Here is a 23,665-nt window from a genome sequence, read left to right as displayed (position 1 = left end):
CAGCCTGGAAGAAAGGAGGGACCAGAACTAGAGCAGCTCTGGCAGGGGCTGAATCCTTTTAAAATTGTCTCAATCACTATCATTGGTTGAGGTGACCTGGGACTGCTAGGGCCCCAGCTGTAATCCAAGGATAAAAGTAAATCCTCTCTGGAAGAAGAGAGTATCATCCTTGACCTCAAATTATTTCTACAGTTTTTCATATTCATTTTCCAGAACTACCTAGAGGTAGCTTTCCTCAAAAAGAAAAGGGAACCAGTAAAATCCCAATCAAAATCCCAGCAGGCTTTTTAAAATAGGAATTGACAAGCTAATTCTAAAACTCATTTGGAAATGCAAGGACCTAGAAGAGACAAAATGACTTTGAAAAAGAAGAAGAAATTGGGCAGAGTTATATTACCTGATTTCAAGACTTATTGTAGAGTTACAGGAATCAAGACAGTGTGATATTGGCATCGAGAGAGACAGATCAACAGAACAGAACAGAGAGTCCAGAAATAGACCTACACATGTAGGGTCAATTGAATCCTGGCAAAGATGCAAAGACATTTCAGTAGAGGAAGGATAATCTTTTCAACATACAGTCATGGATCACTCTATATGCCAAAAAAAAAAAAAAAAAAAGGAAAGGGAAGGGAAAAAAGGACTTCAACCCATACTTCATATCATATATAAAAGTTAATTCAAACTGGATCACAGACTTAAATGTGAACCTAAAACTATAAAACTCATAGGAGAAAAATCTTTGTGACCTGGGGTTAGACAAAGATTTCCTGGATACACCAAAAGCACAATCCGTAAAAGAAAACACTGGACTTCATTAAAATTAAAAACTTTTGCTCTTTGAAAGATGCTGTTAAGAGAAAGACAAGCCACAGCCTGGGAGAAAATTTTTGCAAAGCATCTATTTGTTAAAGAACCTATATCCAGAATATGTAAAGAACTCTAACCACTCAATAATAAGAAAATAAACAACCCAATCTTTTAAATGGGCAACCTTTTTGAAGGTATTTCACCAAAAAAGATGAACGGAAGACAAATAAGCACAGAGAAACATAGTCAACATCCTTAGTCATTAGAGAATTACAAATTAAACCCACAATAAGATAATACCTCACACCTGTTAAAATGGCTAAAATTAGAAAGACTGACCATGCCAAGTATTGATGAATTTGTAAAGGAATTGGAACTCTCATACATTGCTGGCAGGATTGTAAAATGGCAAAACCACTTTTCTTAAAACGTTAAACACAGTTCTACAATATGACCCAGCCATTCCACTCCTAGGTATTTACCCACAAGGAATGAAAGCATATGTGTGTACAAAGATATGTATGCGAATGTTCATAACAGCTTTATTTGTAATAGCCAAATACTGGAAACAACCCAAATGTCCACTAACAGGTAAATGGATAAAGTGTAGTCCATCCACGCAATGGAATACTACTCAGCAATAAAAAGGAATGAACTATCGTTACATGCAACAGGATGAAGGAATCTCAAAATAATTATACTCAGAGAGAAAATCCAGACAAAAATGAATATATACCATATGATTCCATTTATATAAAATTATATCAATAGAAGATGAGAACTAATCCATAGCGACAGAAAGCAGACCACTGGTTGCCTGGAGATGAGGAGAGGAGAGATGGGAGGAAGAGATGCCAAAGGGAAGAAGGGAATTTCAGGGGTGGTGGAGAGAGGAAAAGAAAAATATTACTAAACTTGTGTTTAGTAATATTAGTTAGCACTCGATTCTCTCTCATGATTGTGGTGATGGTTTTACGTAAGTCAGAAGCCATAAAATTATACACTTTAAACAAGTTTAGTGTATTGCATGTCAATTTTCCCCAATAAAGCTATTAAAATAGATTTTTAAATTTAAAAATTTAAATACCTTGATTTTTTTAAAAAAAATCACGTACATAAAGAGACAAGACTATATGATCAACACCCAAGAGACACGACAATAAAAACAGATTCATAGGAGATCTATATGCTGGAGTTACCAGGCACAGACTTTAAGATAAATATGCTGAATATAGTCTAGGAAATAGAAGATAAAATTTGAAACCAAATGGAAAAAAAAAACCCCACAGTGGCAGAAACTAAAGACTAAATGGATGGATTTAACAGCAGATTAAACACAGCTGAAGAGAAACTTCACTTACTGAAAGAACAAAAGAAAACATCCAGAATGAAGCATAGAGAAACTAAAGGATGGAAACTGCAGAAAAGAATGCTGGAGACAAGGGTTTATAATGAAGATTTAATGTCTGTGTAAATGGAGTCCCAGAAGTACAGGAGAGAGATTGGGGCAGAAGCAACATTTAAAGAGAGAGTAGCTGAGAATTTCCTAAAATTAGTGAAAGGTCAAACCACAGATCCAAAGAGATCTACAAACTCCATGTAGGATAAAAACAAAACAAAACAAACAAACAAGCAAAAAACCATACAGGCTTTTCATAGTAAAACTTCTGAAAACCAAACGGAAGCCTTCAAACCAGGCAAAGGAAAACACAAAAAAGAAATTACCTTTAAAGGAACAATCAGACCTACACTGACTTCTCAACAGAAATGACAGAAGGCAGAGGACAAGCTAGAATTTGTACATAATGAATATATCCTCCGAGACATTCTTAGAAAATCAAAAACAGCAGTCCCAGACTAAGTTGGTTTCTTCTGGAGACGGACAATGATTCCAGATGGAATCTCAGAGATGTAAGAAGGAACAGAGAACAATACAAAGGGTAAATGTGGGTAAACGTAAATGAATATTGACTTTGCAAAACAACAGCAGCAATAACAACAACAATGATAATAATATATCGTGGGATATAAAATATTTGGAGAGTATTAAAATACCATGAAACATATAAGTTGGGGCCGGATAGAAATAAAACATTTTAAAGTTCTTTTATAACCCAATGAAACGTAAAAGTATTGGCTTAGACTTTGATAAGTCAAAGGTGCGTGTTATAACCTTTAGGGTATAAAAATATTAAGAAGATCGGGACCAAAAGAATATGAGAGTACAATTAGCTAAAGGGAGGTGGATTTTTTAAAATATATCAATGTAAAAGGATAAGAAATGAACGGAAAAGGAACATAGAACAGGTAAAAAAAAAAAAAGAAACCAACTAATAAAATGGTAGATTCAGAGCCAAATCACATCAGTAATCACACCAAAAATGTAAAAGGATTACTTATTATAAAACTGAATTATGGCCCTAGAAAAGAATCAAATCAAGGACATAAAGTGTTTAGAAAATGTCTCCAAAGCCCCCATTCAACTTCCTGATCCCATTACCAGAGCAGCTATTATTAACAGTTTCTTATGTGCCTTCCTCAGATCTTTTATGCATTATAAGCAGGTGTACATTTCCTTTAAAACACACACATACGGGCTTCCCTGGTGGCGCAGTGGTTGAGAGTCTGCCTGCCGATGCGGGGGAACACGGGTTCGTGCCCCGGTCAGGGAAGATCCCAGCGGAGCGGCTGGGCCCGTGAGCCATGACCACTGAGCCTGCGTGTCCGGAGCCTGTGCTCCGCAACGGGAGAGGCCACAGCAGTGAGAGGCCCGCGTACCGCAAAAAAAAAAAAAACAAAAAAAACACCACACACATACATGCACAAATAGGTTCACATTACATGCACTGTTGAGCAACTTTTTTTCACCTAATCATACACGTGTGTGTATTTATGTATGAAAACTTAAAGTTTTACAAAACAATAATTACTCTTAATACATATAAAGTTCTCTGATATCCTTTTATTCTATTGTTTCTAAGTTATTCTGCTTCATTTTAAAGGCTAATCAAGGCTCTCTGAGTTAAAAAAAGACAAATACTGCATGATCTCACTAATATGCAGAATTGAAAAGAGTCAAACTCATAGAAACAGTAGAATGGTGTGTGTCAAGGGCTGGGTGGGGGGGGATGGGGACATATGAGTCAAAGGAGACATACTTTCAGTTTTAAGATAAATAAATTCAGGAAGTTGATGTCCAGCATGGTGATTATAGTTAATAAACCTATATTGTATACTTGAAATTTGCTAAGGCAGTCCATCTTAAATGTTCTCACCACACACACATGATAACTGAGGTGGTGGATGTGTTAATTAGCTTGACTGTGGCACTCGTTTCACAATATAAATGTTTATCAAGCCATCATGTTGTACACGTTAAATACATACAATTTCTCTTTGTCAATTATACCTCAGTAAACCAGAGGAGGAAAACAACCAGAGCTAAGCTGCAGTTTGAAAAGTCCACCTTAGCTCCCCCAGAAGCACTTCTGAGGTCTGGAATGTTTCCTCCAACAGCAAGGCTGGGTTTGCCCTGCATCCGGACGAGCAGCCTCTCTCCCATCCCTCAGTCCTGCTCCCTGGGACAGGCTCTCCTAAAACAGCAGCATCTAAGCCTTAGCCTCCAGCTCTGGGGACCCAGGATAAGACAAGCCTCCTCCAAAGCCCTCTTCCTGACCCCGGCTGCCGCTCCCCTAAGGATGTCATGACCTCATACCCTCCTCCCTCCTCCGCTTCTCGCCACCTGGTCCCCTGAACTCTAGATGGCACTTGTCCCAGGATACTGCTGTCATTCCTTTCTTCAGCCGGCCACCTCTGCCTTCCCTGGGTCACAAAGACCAGAGCAGAGATGTCTTTTTTTGGAAGCAGCTGCTTTGAGGTCTCTTGCTGCACAGCGTTGCTCCTGGCTAACCCAGAGGCTCCTGAGCTAGAGAGAAAACTGTTCTCTTCCCAGGCCTCATAACCTCTCATTCTCTTGGAGCAGTTTCTTAACAGTATTTTCTGGTCCAAGCAGACACCGTCTGTGCTCGCTCCCAGCACCCCGGGCATCCTGGCAGCCAGCTTGTTTGGCCTCAAATGAGGATGAGTCCTCGCCCCTCTCCCCACACCTGGCAGTGGGCACTGATGTCTCAGCCCGGGCTTGGACCCATAGTCCAGCTTAATCCAGAGCGTCTCTCTGCCTCTATCCAAGGCGTCATAACGGGGAGGCTACGTAAAGTCGGAGTTAAGTGTTCTGGCTCTTAGAGTTAGATGTGGCTTCAAATCCCAGCCCCACCACTTAACTAGCTTGTCACTCTAACCTCGTAGTTGATGGTCAAGTGAGAAAATATATGCGAGCACCTGGCAACAGTAAGCTCTGGATGGACCAATATTAGCCACGGCTATGGGCTCATAGGGTTGTTGTGGCACAGACCATGAGATGAACCATAATATCGCTTTCCTCCCCCTTCCTCAGTCACAGGACTCCAGGGCTGAGCTGGGCACCTGGTTGCCGGGGGCACAGCCACTTCCAGCATCCCGAGACCAGGCATGGCCACGGGACGGAGACCTAGCCACAGGGCCATATGGGGAAGAGATGCGCGTAACGGTCAGGCGACGTCCCTAAACCTGACCTTCCCCCACCCCTCCTCCTTCCTCCTCTTCCTCTCCCCCCACCCCCCAGCTGGAGGGCAGATGTAATGACTGTGCACTGTCTGTGGTCATCTTAAATGATGAGGCAAGACCAGGGTGGGAACTAAACAGGGCGGGTCAACCAGGGAAGAAGAGCCCCAGGGGTCAGGCCAGGACTGACACCTCCAGAGTTTGTCAACAGAAAAGAAGACATACTTGCATCTTGCCTCCATCACTATTATTCAGGGCTTTTCTGTGACAGCTGGACTTAATCCTAATCAACACAGCATGAGAATCAGTAACTAAGATGGTCACGTGACAGGCTTGACATGGGGTACGGGGGCTGCTCAACGTTCCCCACGATCGGCATCTTTATTATTAACCTGTAGCCTCATGCCGCCTGCCTTAGGTCAATGGCCCATCCTAGGAGCTGCCCCGCGCCACGCGGAGCTGGACCCTGACCTCCAGGGCCTGCCTCCCCTCAGAGGGCCCCGGGAAGAGCCTGAGACCCTGCTGTCCCCGTCACCCTCCTCCCACCTTGGTCTGGTCCATCCACAGGAGCCACAAACCCCGGGGAGCCCGCCTCGGGAGCACCCCCAGGGGAGACCCTATAGAGTAGAGGGGGGCGGGAGGCGAAGGGAACACGTGGCATACCTGGAGCTGCCTCGTTGCCAGGGGGGCAGAGAGAAAAGAGGAGAGAGGACAAGTCAGTGGCGGGGTGAGTGGGTACCCTCCCATGCTGGTGGTGCTTCTTGTGGGACCCCGCCCTGAAGACGGGGTTCCAGTTCCTAGGCCTCTCCTGCTCCTCCACGGCCTCCCATCCCACAGAATCCCCACGTCTAGCCTAAACCCCCTTTGCGGGGTGAGAGTGTCTGTTGATCCATCTGAGGGAGGGTGGAAGGTTAAGCCATTTGAATTTGTTGCAAAGCGTGGGAGCAGGGAGAGGGGTGAGGCATGAGTCCCCGGGTGGTACTTCCAAAGGCAGTTCGAGGCCTCTTTTCTGACCCATTGGTGGGGCTGTTTCCCACCGTCGTCCGGTGCCGGGGGCGGCAGATGGGAGCCGAATCCTGGGGCTGGGAGCCCCTGGGGGCCGAGGGCTGGTGCTTGCGTTCAGCGGGGCTCACCTTCCAGATACTCGCCTCCTTGCCGTACACCACGGCCATGTTGCTGGCCTTGCCGCCTTTGATGAGCTGCTTCTCCGTCTCGTTGAGCTCCTCGGACACGAAGCCCATGAAGGAGTTGTCCGGGGTGTGAGCTGCAGCCAGACCACGAGGTCAGGAAGAGGGTTACCAGGCAGCCAAGGGCACACCCTGGGTCTACCCGGCCCAGCCCCATCAGAGGGCTCCCTGTTTGGCGAGGATGGGGAAGGGGGCTGGGAGGGAAGGGGTCCTGTTTGGGGCGGGGAGAGCATCAGTGCCCTGGCCCCCTTCCATGGCATCTCTTACCACCTACCCAGCCCTCTCTCCACGCAGCCCGTTGCTCACAAGTCCCTGCTGAGAGGTCTCTCCTGACCCCAATCCCACTCTGTCTCCTTTCCCTGCTTTATTTTTTGTCCCAGCACTCACTGACCAGATGTGATAGTATATATTGATTTGGTTGTGTATTATCATCAGAATCTAAGCCCCACGAGAGCAAAAGCTCTGTCTGTGTCCCCAGCACACGGGAGCGCCCGGCCGGCTGGCTCACAAATGCATGGACATCTTCCCTTTCACACCTGCCAACTCCTGCCCTGCCCTTCCCTCTGCCTGGAGCGCCCACCACCCTTTTCCAGGATGAGAAAATCCTATTCCCCTTCAGGGCCCCACTCACACATCACCTCCTCTCCTCCCAGAAGCCTTCTCTGGGGTCCACGTGCCCTCCCTTGTGGCCCCATCCACTGTGGTTAGGTCTCCGGCAAAGCGCGGATCGCACCCTGCCTCACCTCCCAGAACCGAGCACACCAGGGGCAAGGAATGCGTTTCAGCTAGGGCTCCAATTCCTCGGCCACGCTGCAGGAATGTCACTGATTAGCCCTGTCTGCCGTGGCAGGGTAGAGGTGTAGGCACAAGTGCCAGCCGTTTGCAAGTCACGTGATCCCTCCGTCCCACGTAGAGGACCTTGAATAGAGCGCTTATGGAACCCGATTAAACCTACTCTACCTTCCCAGGTGGGAGAGGCTGCGGGGAGTAGGTTGGTAACAGCCAAACACCCTTGATTCCCCAGAACAGCCCCGATGCCAAATACCCTATTCTTCATTTCAGATGCACGTTTTTTCACATTTTAGCAGTTCTGAAATTGGGATGCATACTTTAATCAAACGTGTAGATTTAACACAATATGTCTACCCACCCCTCTCCATACCCACAAAGTTTATAATCAGTATCTGGTGTACCTTAGAAGAGGTGGTGGTTTTCTGTCGAAATGCCCCAGAAAGCTCACGGGTTCTTGAGTCTGAAAATCCGACCACTATAAGGACGGGCTGCAGAACAAAATGATCTCTCCTCTAGGGCTTCAGAGGCATAAGGGGGGCCCTGGAGGCCTGGAATTGTTTCTGTGATGGTCAGAGCTCAGGCAGCTCTCCTGTCTCAGGAGGCTCTGCCAGGCCAGGGAAAGGCCCCAGGAGGGCAGACCAGACCCTCCATGACTCAGTTTGCCTGCCCAGCCCCACCCTGGCCTCTGTCCCTACCCTCTGGCTCTAGCTGGGGCTGCACCCAGATCTCTCTCCCGTTTGCCATTTCCTCCCTATTCTCAGAGATGAAGAAAATCTCATTCCACCAACTCCACCAGAAGGGACAGGTTTAGAACAATTAGCTAAACTAGTGGGCGTGGGACAAGGAAGTATTGCAACCAACTAAAATATCAGGGACCATTAAGCAAAGAGCTCCTGGGGGCAGGGCAAGGCAGGGAGAGGCAGCCAGAGCAAAGAGCAAAGGCAGTTAGCTCTTTGGGGAAATCAACCAGCTATCAATAGATGGGGAAAGAGGTCTGCTCATGAATTCCTTCCTGGACTTGGTATATCATTAAGACCGGCAAGTCTGTTTTTTGTTCTCTCTTTCTTTAATTGATTCAGTCAATTAACATTTTTCTGAGGACCTTGATAGGCTCCAGGGAAATAAAGATAAATCAGTCAGTGGCTCCTTTTTGAGTGATTCATACATAATCTATCAGTGGATATAAATGTATAAGCAAATAACTCTATTTCAATATATGCTTTAACACAATTAGGTTGAAGAGTTATAAAAACATTCTGCCTGGAATAGATAAGGTGATCAGTGAAAGTGACAGTAAAAAGAAGAGACATTTGACATGGGGTTTTGGAGGATGAGTAGGAGTTTGCCAGCTTTGGAACTCTAGATCCAGTAGGTTTTACCCCAGGGCAAGTTCTCATTTTCTCAGTGTAGATTATCACAGAGGGCTCTTAACCCATCTCCTGCTTCCCCGTCCTCTACCACTGTCCCTTTGGCCATCTGCAGTCTGCCAGAATAATGTATCTCAAAAAATTTGGGGGGCGGAATTCCCTGGAGGTCCAGTGGTTAGGACTCCGTGCTTTCACTGCCAAGGGCCTGGGTTCAATCTCTGGTCATGGAACTAAAATCCCACAAACTGCCTGGCGTGACCAAAAAAAAAAAAAAAAATTTCTCCATGATATTCCCTAGCTCAAGAACCTACAGTGAACCTCGAATTACCATATCCAATGTAAACTCTGGAATCTTTGCTAAAAGACCCCACCCCTCTGCTCCCAGATCCTCAATGGTATTTTCCACAGCCTACAGCATCACCTCCACTACCCACCCCCACTTCCTTTCCCTCCAGAAATCTCCTCAGGACCCATCCCACTTCAATCACTCTGCTGGGAGCACAATGCCACCAGATGACCTGTTAGGACAGTCACTCTTCTCTTGGAGAAGCCTCATACAACCTTGCAATGGGCTATGGGGAGGGAGTCTGGTCCCCACAGAGCCATGTGACCTCAGACAGGACATTCCACCTTTCTGGGCCTCAGTTTCCTCATCTGGGCTCCAAGGAAACTTCCCACCTTCCCAACCTTCTGGGATCCAATCAAGCCATTACTCCTGTATTATTCAGAAATCTTGTCTGCCTCTAATACAGCCTAGAACCTGCAGAGTAATACAAAAGGAGTCCCTAAGCACCCAAAAGGGAGGCATTCATTTGACAGGCTCAGCAGAGATCAGCTACTTTACTTACGAGCAAGTTCCTCGGGACCCTGCTTGGAACCAAGCTCACTCTTAATTTAGAGACAATCCTAACGAGGGCGCTTATCCGGCTTTCTGACCCACAGCCTTCAAAGAGCTGCCAATTAGACGTCCAAGATGCTGCTGGATGCAGATAGCTTGACGACGATTAAAAGTGACAGCTGACAGTCTCCCAAGTAGGAGAAAAGGCGCCACACCAAACAGCGACAGGAGAAGGGGCCACTCAGCAGGGGACGTGGCTCCACACACCTCTGCCGGCCCCGCAGGGCAGGCCCCACACCAGAGAGATAGAGCATTGGCCCCGAGTTGTCAAGAAAAGGTTAAATTATTTTCAGCGTGCTGCATGTAAGAGGGGAGGTCAGTGTGTATATATTTTAAAGTCTCATTAAAAATCACGAAAGCAGGCTTCCCTGGTGGCCCAGTGGTTAAGAATCCGCCTGCCAATTCAGGGCACACGGGTTCGAGCCCTGGTCTGGGAAGATCCCACATGCCGCAGAGCAACTAAGCCCGTGCGCCACAACTACTGAGCCTGCACTCTAGAGCCCGCAATCCACAACTACTGAAGCCCACGCGCCTAGAGCCCGTGCTCCACAACAAGAGAAGCCACCGCAATGAGAAGCCCGCACACGAGAGTAGCCCCCGCTCACCGCAACTCGAGAAAAGCCCGCGCGCAGCAACGAAGACCCAAAGCAGCCAAAAATAAATAAATAATTTTTTTTAAAAATCACGAAAGCTCAGCTCGAATGGCATCCCTTGCCCGAAGTCCGTCACCCACAGGGGCCCCAGCCACCCCACCCCCCAGCCTTACTTCCCATTATCCCCAACGCTGGAGCCTCCCGGAGCATTTGCATTTCCAGAACCTTCCATTCTTTCCATATCCATCTTCACTACGTCTGTTCCCTCTGCTTAGAAAGCCTCCCTCTGCTGCCCCCTCGCCACTCACTTAAGTCTTCCTCCACGTTGGAATGTCTCTCTTTCTCAAAGGCCATGGAACCCTCTTTGTTCTGGAACCCTCTGCTGAGCCGCTCTCGAGAGCAAGACAGCAACGTGTGCTCCAGGAGGACAAAGGCTGCGTCCTCTGGGTGTTGGAAAGGTCACCATGCTTCCCCCCCGCCCGGCACCCAGGCTGCCCCCTCCCTACACAGCCCAGAGGCTTCCTCTGTGGCTCACACATTTGCAGAGAGGGGAACAAGGCTTTCCCGTCCAAGGGGACACACCAAGGGGGTGTGTTCCCCCCCTCCCCGCACAGGCCCCAAAAGGAAGGAGAGGAAGGAATGGGGCCTGCCTCCTCCCGGGCCACCTCGGAGAGGCCCCCACCGCCTCCCAGAGCCGGACACTCACGGAACATGGTCATGAACTGCTTAGGGTTGAGGTTCCAGTAGCCCCAGTTTGTCCGGTAGCCGTGCAGGGTGGCGTACTCCTCGTGGTTGTATGCAGGTTCCGTCCCAAAGGTGTCGATGACCCGGATGCGGCACCTGTCCACCCCCCCGGGATCAGGAACCAGGGTCACCAACCTCCCTGTGTCTCCCTGGGCTAGGATTGTGCCAGCCATGGGCTCTGTAACCCAAAGGTGGCTGGTCAGGATAGTGTGATGTGTGGTCAGGGCTTGGGCTCAGACACTAGCTGGCTGTGTGACCACAGGCAAGTGCCTTAACCTCTCTGGGTCAGCTTCCCCATTGGTGAAATGGGGATAACTGTCTCAGGGTCTCAATGATACACCTGAACCAGGGACCACTAACTCAGAAACTGTTAGTTTTTACAGCTGCCCCAAGGGAGCCTAGAAGGGGAGGCCCAGCCTGGAATGGGATCCCTCCCCACTGCCCCAGGGGTCACTTGTACGATTTCTACTTTCCTGGGCAGGGGGTCCACAGTCCCTCTGCCCAGGAGCCTGACACCCGCAGGATGTGCCGGGGTTATCTGGGCTGACGTGCAGAAGATCAGGGCCTCAGAGGGACCAGCCACTGCCACGGGCCCATCGTGTCCATCGTGCCTCAAAGTCTCCTGCAAGTGTGGCCACTTCAGGTGGGCCTCCCAGCCGGTGGAGGTTCTGTCCCACCCTTTGGCCCATTGAGGCTGCTGTCAATGGGCCAAAGCCCAGAACCTCTCCCTCCATCTGGGCCACCCTGGAGTGGGCACCTGAAGAAAACCACTGAGACTCAGACGCCCCTACAAGGAGTTCCCTCACCCAGAGTCCTTGCCGGTGACCCAGAATTGACCAGACTGCTGAGGTCGGCACTCCTCCCCCGGAAGAGGCAGGAATGGCAGGAAGAGGCCCCCAGTGCACGGAGAACATGCATTAATAATAAAAGCAATAATGCTGCCTGTCACTTTTTTTTCCCTAATAAAATCATGTGGGATAGTCAATGAGACTAGAGCAAACGTAATAAACAGCAGGGCTCTCTGTGCTAAATTAAACCCCGTACCCGGCTGGCTGCAGAGAGACAGAGCTATGGCATCGGCCTTCCTCCTGCCCTGGAGGGGGTAGGGTGGAGGAGGGAGTCGGGGTGGGGGGCTGCTGGGTCCCCACCCACAGAGGTCACGCCCCGTTACCTGCCTTGTTCCCCTCCACCACTCCCTGAAATTCCTCTGCCCCCTCCATCTGGATCAGCTCTGACCCTGCCCCCTAGCCTGTCCAGCAGCGCAGGGGCCTGGATCGCCTGGCTGTGGTTTATTAATTGTCATCTGAGTCAGCCTTAGTCAGGAGGCAGAGCTGTCAGAGAAGGAAGGCAGTGGGGGAGGGGAGCCTTCTCTCCACCGCGGAACCTGGGAAAGTGCAATCCCCCACCTTGGGGACCAGCCGGCAGCCAGACCCCGGGGGCTGCCATGGGCCATCACCACAGTCCCACTGCCCTCTCACCGGTACTTCTTGAAGGAGAGTCCCATGTGCTGCTTCATCTGCTGCAGGCCGTGGTAGTCGGTGTAGATGAGGTCGAAAGGCAGGGGCATGGTGAGCGGGCAGTTCCCCCGGCCTGGCGGCACCCCTAAGTTACTGAGAGAAGAACCCTTCAGAGTCTGAGCCCCGAGAGGGACCCACAGACAGCAAAAAGCCCTCTTCCCAAACAGGCTTGCCTTGGGGGAACCTGGAGCCCACCCTTGTTCCTATAGCCCAGAATAAGTGGCAGGGAGAACACTGTAAAGGAAAGTGAGGTCAGTGCATGAATCCTGGCGAACTCTTGGAGAGGAAGCAAACAGGGCAGCCATGTACGGTTGTATAGGTTTTTCACTGCACAAGAGACTCCAACGAGGGGCAAATGGGACTGAGATCCAGCCCCGGCTAGCTTGCCAAGACTGTTCCTGGCCTGGGCTACCTGCCAGAAGGAAAGAGCACCTTCTGTTAATTTGCACAAACTTGATCCCTGCAGGGCTGTGTCCACCCAGAGGGGGCACCTGTACCCAATGTTCACAAGGTGCCATAAACACCTGCCGAGGTCCCCAGCGCAGCTTCAGCATCTGTTAGCAGCTGAAGGGTCCCCAAACCTGTGCCCTGCACTGCTGACTGGCTCCTGGCCCACGGAGATGCCTAGCCCTGCCCCACAGGCAGACCCTGCCTGCTGGGTCACTTACTCGCAGGCTTTCATACGGGAACAGGGCTGCCACTGGTGACCCAGGTGGAGACTTTGGAGCATCTCACTGGAGCCTGAAGGACACGGCCTCCCATCTGCCCAGTCCACCTCCCTGGAGACGGGCTCAAAGCCCCCTGCCTGGCCCCCACAGTGCCAGCGTGAACTTTGTCCTGGATGTCCCTGCCCACCATCCGGGAGCCTTTGCTAAGCCTGACTACACACCCCCTGCAGAGATGATGCGGCTTTCAGATGAATGACTCAGTCAGTCTGTACTGAGCGGCTGAGCCAGGCAGAGAGTAGTGTCGGCCCCCAGGGAAGCCCCCCAGCAGCTGCCCACCTCCCCCATTCCCGCCTCCCTCGGATTCGTGGTCCAGATGCTGGAAGGCATCCGTGAGACCTCCCAGTGAGCCCCTTCAGGGATCCACATGGCAAAAGGCCACAGTTATCATCAGTTCCCTGGGTCGCATCTCCGGCTCCTTGAGACAATTCAAGCCATGTGGAAAAGTAGCACCTGGACGCCTCTGCACCATCTAGCGCACATTCAGCAAGACACCCACAGAGGCTCGGTAAACACCGTCCGCTGAGCAAACTGCCCTAACGCGGCCTTTTCAGCGATGTTGATGATAACCTGATGACAAGGCCATGATGGAAAGATGTCACGGGGAGCTTCGGGCGACGGGGATCAAGGCATCAGGGGTTGGTCTGTGGCCGGCAGAGAAGGGCATGCCCTCCCCCCGCCAGCTCACCCAGCCTCACGCAGCTCCCCCACGCTGGCTCCCCCAGTGGTAGAACCTTTGCTGCTAAGTGGGGAGAGAGGAATGCAAAAATCTTATAACCATTTTCTCCCCGTTTCTTATCTATAAACTTAAAAATGGCCAAGCACCCCCCCACCCCTGTCTCCACCCGTCCAACCCTCCAATGAGTCCCTCTTTCCAACCAGACGGCCACACAGGATTCTCAAACCCAGGGCTTCTCAGGCAGGACGTGCTTCTTCAGGTTTTTGCTGAATTACTCAGAAAGCAAAGGGGAATAAGCCCAGGACCCCAGGGGTCTGGAGCCATCAGAGGAAACAGTTCCCACAGCCTGGAGACTGCATGAACTATTTGGTGGTATTTTTAAGTGGTGAGCAGGCTTTACATTCTCCTCTGTAGGATCCCTGTTTTCTTTCCAGTGTGGCTGCCTCTCACACCCCAAAGCCCTCCAGTCAGACGGAGCATCATTTCTGTCCTGGGCTACAGAAGCTCCGGGTTTAGGACAGACCCTGGTCCCCCTCCCCACTTCCTCCACTCAATTGAGAACCACAAATAGAAAGACAAGGTGATGATTTCTCTTGCAGAAGTGAGGAAGCGGGTGGCTGCTCCTCCCTCATGGAATCTGGGTCTGGGAAAATTAAGACGATTCTGAAAATATAAACCGTAGGTGGGTCTAGTTGCTGCTACCTGCACCAGTCACATGCTTGATTTTCCCACACTGCCTTTCTGGCTGGTTACCAGGCAACGTGTTGTCCCTCTGTGGCCATGGGTGGTACCAACAGAGTCATGGGTGCTTCCTCTGGTTGCCTCAACCCTGACCGCACCCCTGGCCCCAGCCCCAGACACCAGGGCCACTGAGAGGCCAGATAAGCAAGTCACAGCCCTCTCCTGGGAAAATGACCGCACACTGACTTCCTAGAGCCTGTGTGGTCTTCCTCACCTTCATGGCTACCATTTTGAACACAGGCACCATTCTACGTGCTTTCAACTCATCGATTCTTCAATTCCTTTCATCTGGGCAACTACCCTATGAGATCAGACCCATTCCCATCCTGCTCTCCTCTTTACAGATTAGGAAACAGAGAGGTTTAGTCATTTACCCAGGATCATACAGCCAGGAAGCCGTGGAGCTGGGATTGGAGCCCAGGCAGTGGGCTCCAGCGCCCACACTCCCACCCACTGAGCTCTCCTTCCTCCCCAGGGCCACCGGGCATCAGACAGCACAATGGTGGGTCACTGGACCACAGTGACATCCTGAAATTGGAGCCCCGGGCTGCCAGCAGAGATTGGGCCCAGTTTTGTTGCTAACTTTGGAGGGGCCACTAGCCTCTAGGGATTTCATTTTTCTCATCAGCAAAAGACAAATAGAAATGCCTACCTTGGGCTTCCCTGGTGGCGCAGTGGTTGAGAGTCTGCCTGCCGAGGCAGGGGACGCAGGTTTGTGCCCCGGACCGGGGGGATCCCGCGTGCCGCGGAGCGGCTGGGCCCGTGAGCCATGGCCGCTGAGTCTGCGTTTCCGGAGCCTGTGCTCCGCAACAGGAGAGGCCACAGCAGTGAGCGGCCCGTGTAACGCAAAAAAAAAAAAAAAAAAAAACCTACCTCACGGGGTTCCTGGTAGGATCAAGTGGGGCAAGGACAGTGAAAGTTCCGTTGATTATTATTACTTTAGTCATCAGGTTCACCTTCTGAATTTCCAAATCTGGCAACTCCTTACCCCATCCCCACGCCCAACACACACACCCCTCACTTAAGGTCACGGTCATTTTTCAGCTGGAATCTTGAGATAATTTCCTCTCCATTCTGCCTCCCTCCTGTCTTGCCTGACTCTTTTCTAGAGAGATCTTTCCATGATGTCAACCTGGTCAGTCATCCCTGGCTCCATCTGATTCTTTCCAGAGACTTCTCACCTCCTGTTCCTGGACTCAAACCATGCCTCCTCCTCCAGGAACCCTCCTTGGACCTCTGGTCAGAGTGAGACGCCCTTCTCCCTCGATCCCCCTGCCCCAGCATCCCACTCCCCTCCCCACCATCCCTCTGCACTGCCCTGAGTCACCTCCTCACAACCGGGGCCCCTCCAGGGCAGGGCCAGGTTATCTTTGAAAGCCCAGAGCTGGGACAGGATCTGACCCAATAAGTACTGTTGTGTTCATGAACGAATTCACAAGGTAATGAACCATGGGAACCCGCCATCCCCCCACCCCTGGAAGAACTGGTTTAAAGGCTGAAAATATGGTCAAGAAAAGCATGTTAGGAGAGAGGGGGTGGGTGAGTGAGAGGGGCCCAGGGCTGATGGGCGTTGCCGAGGGTTATTAGCTGAGTAGCCTCCTGGCCTGGACTGGACACAAGTGGCCCCACGGGTCCCAAAAGGACATCACAGCAGGAAGAAGAGGAGGAGAGACAAATTGGTCCAGAGACAGCAGGTCCTCTTCCCAGGAGGAGTTAACGAAGAGACCCACAGTCCCCCCAGCCCTAGAAAACAAAGATTTTCAATTCACGGTGACTTCACTGGAAATGTGTCTGAAGCTTCCTCATTACTCTTGTCACAAGGAATCTGAGCTCGTCCCAAGGACAGCACAGAGGGTCAGCCGAGGGGAGAGGGGGCTGTGGTTTTATCACTTGTAATTTAAGTTCACTTTTATGGGCAATTTTACTCTAAGTGGTTGGTTGGAGCAGTGACATGAATTGAAAAACGCTGTCTCTTGACAACCTTCAGACAAAGGTGCCCAGGGAGGCTCAGCTGTACAATTCCACCTTCCGTGCTGACTCCTCAAAAGGCCCCTGTCCAGACATTTTCCTAATTCCAATGTCAAGTTCACTTCTCTTCCGACTCTTAGCCCAGGGCTGTGTCGGGAGGGGCTCACAGAGCCTCCCCACCCCCATGGCCCTGGTGAGAGGGGGTCAAGCAGCCTCTCAGCATGAAGGGGCTTCAGATGCACCCGCTTAGCCTCCCCTGCCCGCCCACTACCACCCACAATGCTTGGGAAGTTTCCGTGGAATTGCCAAATTGGATGGTTGGAATGGATTTCCAAATGTCCCCAGGCCACCTGAGTGGGAGTCTAAATACAGATGAAGGGGCTGGGGGAAGGAGTGATCTAGGGAAAAAGAGCCTTTCTGCAGGTCACCTGGTCATCTGGTCCCGGTGCCCAACCCAGATTAATCCACCCTTGAAAGCCAACCTGTCAGGGGCAGTGGGGGATGGGGACTTAGGGTTTAATGGGGACCGTTTCAGTCTGGGGAGGGGAAAAGGCTCGAGATGGATGGTGGGGATGGCTGTACAACCATGTGAATGGACCTAACGTCACTGAACCGCACATGGTTAAGATGGTAAATTTTACATTGTACGTACTTTACTACAATTTTTTTTAAGAGCCAAAACCAAACTGTCCACACTCACGGTTCCGTGCCCAGACGCACAAGTGCACGCCCAGCACTCTGTCTCCCAAAGGCACCCGTGTCCCCATTTCTCCAGGGCCCCCCACGATGTAGGGGCTCAGCAAAGAGCCAAAGCAGGGTGACTGTTACTCTTTGCTAAAAGATCAGAAGGTGAATGAGCAAATGGGACAAGGCAGAGAAAAAAATATAATCTACGCCCAAAAGAAAAGAAAAAAACGAACCTCAGCTAGGAATCAAAATGCTGAGTTCCACACGGTGAAGAGCAGCCCTGGGCGTACAGCTGCAGCACGAGCTCGCTGGGTGGCCTCGCGCAGACACGGAATCGCTCTGGTGTCCACCTCCGCTCCCATTCCATGACACGTGGACAAACCTCCACGGCTCCTTCTAGGCTAAAAATTCTCCGGTTTTATTTCTCCCTGTGCCTTTGGTCTGTGGCTAGAAATAATCTCTCCAGGTAGTGCTCAAATTCTGGAACAAACTATTCTCTCTCCCTCTCTGTCTTCTCTGTGTGGGATGGACCTAATTAAAAAGAATCCTACAAAGCCTCAAAGATCTTTGCCTCCAGGCGCTAAGGGCCCATGGGGAACTTCAGCTTCCCTGGATCCATCTCCTCATTACTGGGAGCACCCCGCCTGGGCAGCCCAGGACCCTTGTCTCCTCTGGGGCCTGCTAGCCCTCTGACCCCGTCCGGTGCCCACCCCCTGAGCACTAAGACATTGACCCCGTCTCTCTCTCACGGCCATTGTTAGAGCGGCTGCCGCCCCTTCCCCAGAGCGTGAGGACCACAGAGAAATAAATCCAGAAAGTTAACTGGCCTTCTAACGAGCTGCTTTAGCAGGTAGGATCACTAACAAGGAAGGAATTAAATTCTCCTGCAGGGTTTTCTTCTCTTGCCCAGCCTGAGCTGACCTTCCTGAGCCAACGAAAGCAGCCTTGCGAAGCCCTCACGATGGGCTCACCCGCAGCTTCCGTCTCCTGAAAAGGCAGGTGTCCCAGTGCCCTCGGAGGGTCAGGGATCACAGCTAAAGAGAACGGTCAGGTCCCCAGTGGAGTCAGGGCTCAGAGGAAAAGGGAGTTCAAAGGAAAAGCCACTCCTCAGCCAAAGCCCAAAGGAAACACAGGCAGGAGGATTCGGAAATGGCACTGGGCGGCCGGCACTGGGAGGCCGGCACTGGGCCTGTGGTCCAAAGCCGACACTTTCTTCCCCAGCGTTCCCTCCTCGTAAGCAAACTCAGGGCTAAAAATATGGCTGCTGCTCCCAGGAGAGCAGGGTGAAATGACAGACTCATTCTTCCAGCTCGCTGGGGGCCGCCGGGCAGGGAACACGTCCCTCTGGCTGTCCCCTGCCTCCTTCCCCCATTTATGTAACAATGCACGTGAATGCTGCGAATGAAACAAGGCTTCTCTCGTCCAAGCCAGGATTTCAGTGAAGGTGGCTCTCAGGCCCGGGTGCAGGTGAGGGTCACTGAAGCCCGTGTCGGCTCTTGATGGCCAGGTTGGTCCCAGAGGTGCCACCTCTTCGCTCTGGGGTGGGGCCTGCCACTGGGATGTTGGTTTTCAGTTCTTCTGGGGATTCTCAGGTCCTAGGGGCCCTCGCTGTTCTATCCAGTTCCACAAACCTTTGTGAGGAACCAACCCATGGAGGAAACAAAGATGGGTGAGACTCTGCTCTCAGTCCCACTGGAACAAGCCCCGTGGGGGACTCGGGTTAAAGAAAAGACACAGCCCTGGAGTGCCGCCACGAACCGTAGGGTAATCTGGGTCCGTTCCAGAACAGTCTGGCTCCCAAGATAAATCCTCTCTTGCCCAGGGGCCCTTTTATGATTTCGGGGAAGTCAGAAGGAGTGCTAGGGGTTATTTGTACCATCCTATGCTTCTGCCAGCTTCATTAGGAATGAAAAGAGTCCCAGGCCGGCCCTGCCCCTGCTCTGAGCGCAGAGCAGTGGAGTTTTATCCCTCCTGTGGGGGGTACTTCAGTCTCCAGGAAGTTCATCCCACTGTCCGCCTTCCACCTCTCCAGCCGCCATGGGACAAGACCTCCCCTTGCTCAGGACCCCACCTCTGTTTACAAGAACACATGGCTCCTCAGATTTGAAGATGTACTGATGCCTCCCTCCTGCCGCCCCCCGGAAGGAATCCCACCTCCTTAGCAACTTCCTTCAAAAGCCTTCAGAAGCCACTCCTCCTCTTCATTTCTTCTCTGACTCCCCCCAAGTTCTCCCCACCCCACTTGGGTTGCGTGGACCTTTCCTGAGGGCCTGTGATTTCTTTTAAATCACTCTTCCTTTACGACCTCCCAGCCCCAGTGTGGACCAGGCCGGAGCTGGAAAAGGCGCCTCGGCCACTACATCCGTGAGGTCACACTTACGGGCCAAGGTCAAGGCTTAGGGGCCTTGATTTGCAAGAGACAGACTCCCACTCTTTGTGGCTCAGAGCAGCGTGGAGGGGCAGGTGCAGGGAATCATCCCTCTTGGATCCCGGGGAAGGATGAAGGGCAGGGACCAGCGAGGCTCCTTGGAACCCAAGGAGGAAGAAGGAAAAGAAGGGAGAGGCGGGAATTCCCTGGCAGTCCAGTGGTTAGGACTTCACGCTTCCATTGCAGGAGGCACGGGTTCGATCCCTGGTCAGGGAACTAAGATCCTGCAAGCCACGTGGCACAGCCAAAAAAACAAATAAACAAACAAACCAGAAGGGAGAGGGGATGCAGTGTTTTAGTGTAAATTAGTCATTTGCCTCTCATGCCTCCTCTGGGAATAGGTGGGGGAGAAAGAACCACTGTGTTCAGGGTCTGCTAAGCGCCAAGCAGATGCTGGATGCAGCTCTTCCCCCTCTGTTCGGATTGAACAACAAAATATTTTGAGCATCCAGAAAGTTATAGAAAATAATACAATGATATAATGAGTATCTGTGCTCCCACTTCCCAGCCTTGTCAAGTCATAAGATTTTGCCATATTTGGTTGAAATCTCTTTGTTAAGGGCTAACACAGCACAAATCCAGGGCAGCCTTCAGGGTGTTCTGGTCTCGTCCACTCTCCTCACACCTCCCACCCCCTCCACCTCACTCCCAGCAGATGTTCATCCCTCCTACAACAAAGATAAAATAAAAAGCATCAGTGGGCACGCTGCAACCCCTGCCTCCATCCCTGTAGCCCCTTCGGTGCCCCCACCACATCCTGCCTCTTCTTCCTCCTGGGGGCCATCCTCTTGGGCCACCATGCATGATACTATCTTCCCTCCTGTGGCTTCAACTCCTCCTTCTCCTCCTCCTTCACACCAGCATTTAAACATGCTTACAACTCTCCCATCTTGAAAAATAAACATGCAAAACTCTGTTATGGGTTGAACTGTATTCTCCCCAAAAGATGTTGAAGTCCTAACCCCAGTATCTGGGATGTGACTCATTTGGAAATGGTCTTTGCAGATGGTCAAGTTAAGGTGAGGTCATTAGTGCCCTCACAAGAAGGGGAAATTGGACACAGAGACAGACACGATAGAAGGAAGATGGTGTGAAGACACTGGGAGAAGACAGACATCTAGAAGCTGAGGAAAGCTTGAGGCTCCCAGCATCTAGAAGAGGCATGGAACAGTCTTCCACCAGCCTCAGGAGGAACCAACCCTGCCGACACCTTGATTTCGGACTTCTGGCCTCCAGAACTGGAAGACAATAATCCCCCAGTTTGTGGTACTTTGTTTCAGCAGCCCCAAGAAACTCACACACCATCTACGACTCCACTGTCCCCGCGCTTCTCTTTCTCTCTCCTCCCGCTCACAGCTCAACTCCTTGGAGAAGCTAACTCGCTGCTGGTTTCCTCAACAGCCCCCTCATTCCACGACCCACAAATTTCTGGCTTCTGTCCCCACAACTCAACCAAAATGGCTCTTTCTAGGGTTGACAATGACGTCCATGTGACCAAATGCCGGGGACATTTTTCAGTCTCCTTCTTAGTTTTTGTGAGCATGTGACATCATTGGCCACACCCTCCTTCTAGAAGCATCTTCTCCATGGGTGCCCACTCCTTCTCAGTCCCTCTGCCAGCACCTCTCTCCCCAAGAAGCCTTTCAGTGTTGCTCTTTCTTAAGGTTTTGCTCTCAGGCCTCTTCCCCTATCACTTGGCAATTTTATTCACGCGTGTGTTCAGTTACCAGCGGCCTCCGAGATGCTGTCTCCATTCTGAGCCCCCGCGGCCCATCACTCAGCTGCCTCCACGTGGGCACCTCTAATTCGACGTGTCTAAACCCAGATTCAAGGTCTTCCCCATGTGCCCCCCAAAATCAGTGCTCTTCTCTTCTCTCCCCTCCCCCCACTCCAGAGAATGGTAGCACCATCCCCCCAGTGGCTGCCTTAAGCTGGCTAGTTCAGGCCAGTTTGAGCCAGTCACAGACAGATCTGAATGGGTTCAAACCCTGAGGCCTGCCTGGACTGGCTCCTCAGAGGGTTTACTGGCTGCAGCTTGGTCAAGCTGGGCTGAGCACGAGGGACAGGATGCGGTCCCAGCCTCTGTCATTCTCCGGGGACCCTCCCCAGTATTTCCCTTGAACAAACACTGAACAAACAAAAATGCCAGGAGACCGATTTCCACAGGGGCCGGGGCTACACAGCCGAGCTTCCCGTCCTCGTCCTCCTTATTTAAACATTCTCCTCTCAAACTTTCATTATTTTCCAGTTAAGTCAACTAATTTTCTACTAAACCCAATTTCACTCATGGAGGGAGGAAGAGCTTGGTAATTCTTCCTCATGCCAATGTACTATTAATGACGCTTGAAATTACGCAGATAAAATGGGTGAGCACAGCCGATTCTGGGCAGGCAGGGAGGGAAAGGCTTCACTTTAAAATGCCCGCCGTGGACCCGGGCATCCACGAGGATGTCTCAGATGCAGCTGACGGGAGCTCTGGCTTCATCTCTCCTCCCGTCTCACGCGCAAGGCCCGGGCGGGACTGTCTGACATGCCCAAGCTGCAGTCTGATCAGGGCCCATTGTCCCCGCACGCCACCGCTCTCACCCCGGAAACAACTAGCAGCAGCAAAGCCAGATGTGGGTTCTGTGCATTGCCCCAAACATCCCTCCAGTGAGTCAGTTAATTAAAACACCAAAACACGAGGAGCAGAGAAAAGCGGCTCATCCGTCCGGCCTCGTCTTTGAGTCAGTGGCCAAGACATCTGCCATGAACACCTGTGAATAAACTGCACAAATGTACAGGCGGCATCTTGGTCCTGCGGTTTTCCCCACGAGGGGCATTTTGCCAGCCCAGGGAGACGCTCTATGGCAGGACCCAAGCTGCGACCCTCAGAATTCGGATTACCTTCACATCCCGTTGACCTGTTTTCACGTTACCCTGGTGCCAGCTGCATGCAACAGCTCCACAAGGCTGGGAGATGGGGTCCCCAGATGATCCCACCTCCCGCAGAACCCATGGCAGTGCCATGCCTGTATTCATTGCTATCTCTGCCCACAAACCCTTTCTAGGTTCAAATGGTCACCTCGCCAAACCCCCAAAACCCCAGAATGTGACCTTATTTGGAGGTAGAGCATTTACAGAGGTGACCAAGTTGAAATAAGGTTATTAGTGTAGGTCCTGATCTGATATGACTGGTGTTCTTATAAGGGGAAAATTGGACCCAGACACATACACAGAGAGAATGCCATGTGCAGATAAAGGCGAAGATGGAGGTGATGCTTCCACGGGCCAACCAACGCCAAAGATCACCAACAACCGCCAGAAGCTATGGGAGAGGCCTGAGACAGGTCCCCCTTCACACCCTCAGAACCAAGCAACCCTGCCAACACCTTAATCTCGGACTTCCGGCCTCCAGAACTAGGAGACAATACACTTCTGTTGTTTAAACCCCCCCAGTCTGTGGTACTTTGTTATGGCAACTTTAGCAAACTAAATCACATCTGTATTTTAATCTCCACTCGAGGAAAGGCCTGCATTTACGCAGCGTCCGGGTGGTCCCAGCAAAGAATCAGTTTGAGGAGCTCATAGCCCCAGCTGACAGCTGTCACCAGGAAAAAGTACATCCAGGAAAGGGCGTGGCATGAAGTACACTCCAGGGCAGAGGTTCGCACGGATGTCCTGGGTGGGCTGCGAGAGGCCCCGCTACCTGGGCCACCTCCAAGGAGTACCTGCCTGGCCTGCCCCTCCACTTGACCCCGACCCTGCAACCAAGGGCAACATTGGTGCTTTTGAGTGTGCAAATGCAGGCTCGGGAGGAATCCACACATCTTTAAGGCGCTGAGCCCTTACCCCAGGCCCTAATCCTACTTCTCAGGACCGTGCACACATTCTGCAATGTCCTAACCCCACAGCTATCCTGCTACCCAGACTTGGGGCGGGGGGGGGGGG

General features: G+C 51.3%; 1 protein-coding gene across 1 annotated transcript in view; it reads right to left on the bottom strand.

Annotated features, from left to right (window-relative positions):
* The window catches only part of MGAT5B (alpha-1,6-mannosylglycoprotein 6-beta-N-acetylglucosaminyltransferase B), a 67,970-nt gene that overhangs the window by 10,791 nt on the left and 33,514 nt on the right, over positions 1–23,665 (bottom strand). The window contains exons 9-11 of the mRNA XM_030837953.2: positions 12,469–12,600; positions 10,953–11,086; positions 6,543–6,673 (exon numbers count right to left, since the gene is read on the bottom strand). Of these exons, the coding sequence (XP_030693813.1) occupies positions 6,543–6,673; positions 10,953–11,086; positions 12,469–12,600 (397 nt within the window). The remainder of the gene's footprint in view (positions 1–6,542; positions 6,674–10,952; positions 11,087–12,468; positions 12,601–23,665) is intronic.

Source organism: Globicephala melas, chromosome 20 (assembly GCF_963455315.2).
Source record: "Globicephala melas chromosome 20, mGloMel1.2, whole genome shotgun sequence".
NCBI classification, from domain to species: domain Eukaryota; kingdom Metazoa; phylum Chordata; class Mammalia; order Artiodactyla; family Delphinidae; genus Globicephala; species Globicephala melas.
Note: the sequence above shows the minus strand (reverse complement) of the source record. Positions and strands in the feature narration are given on the sequence as shown.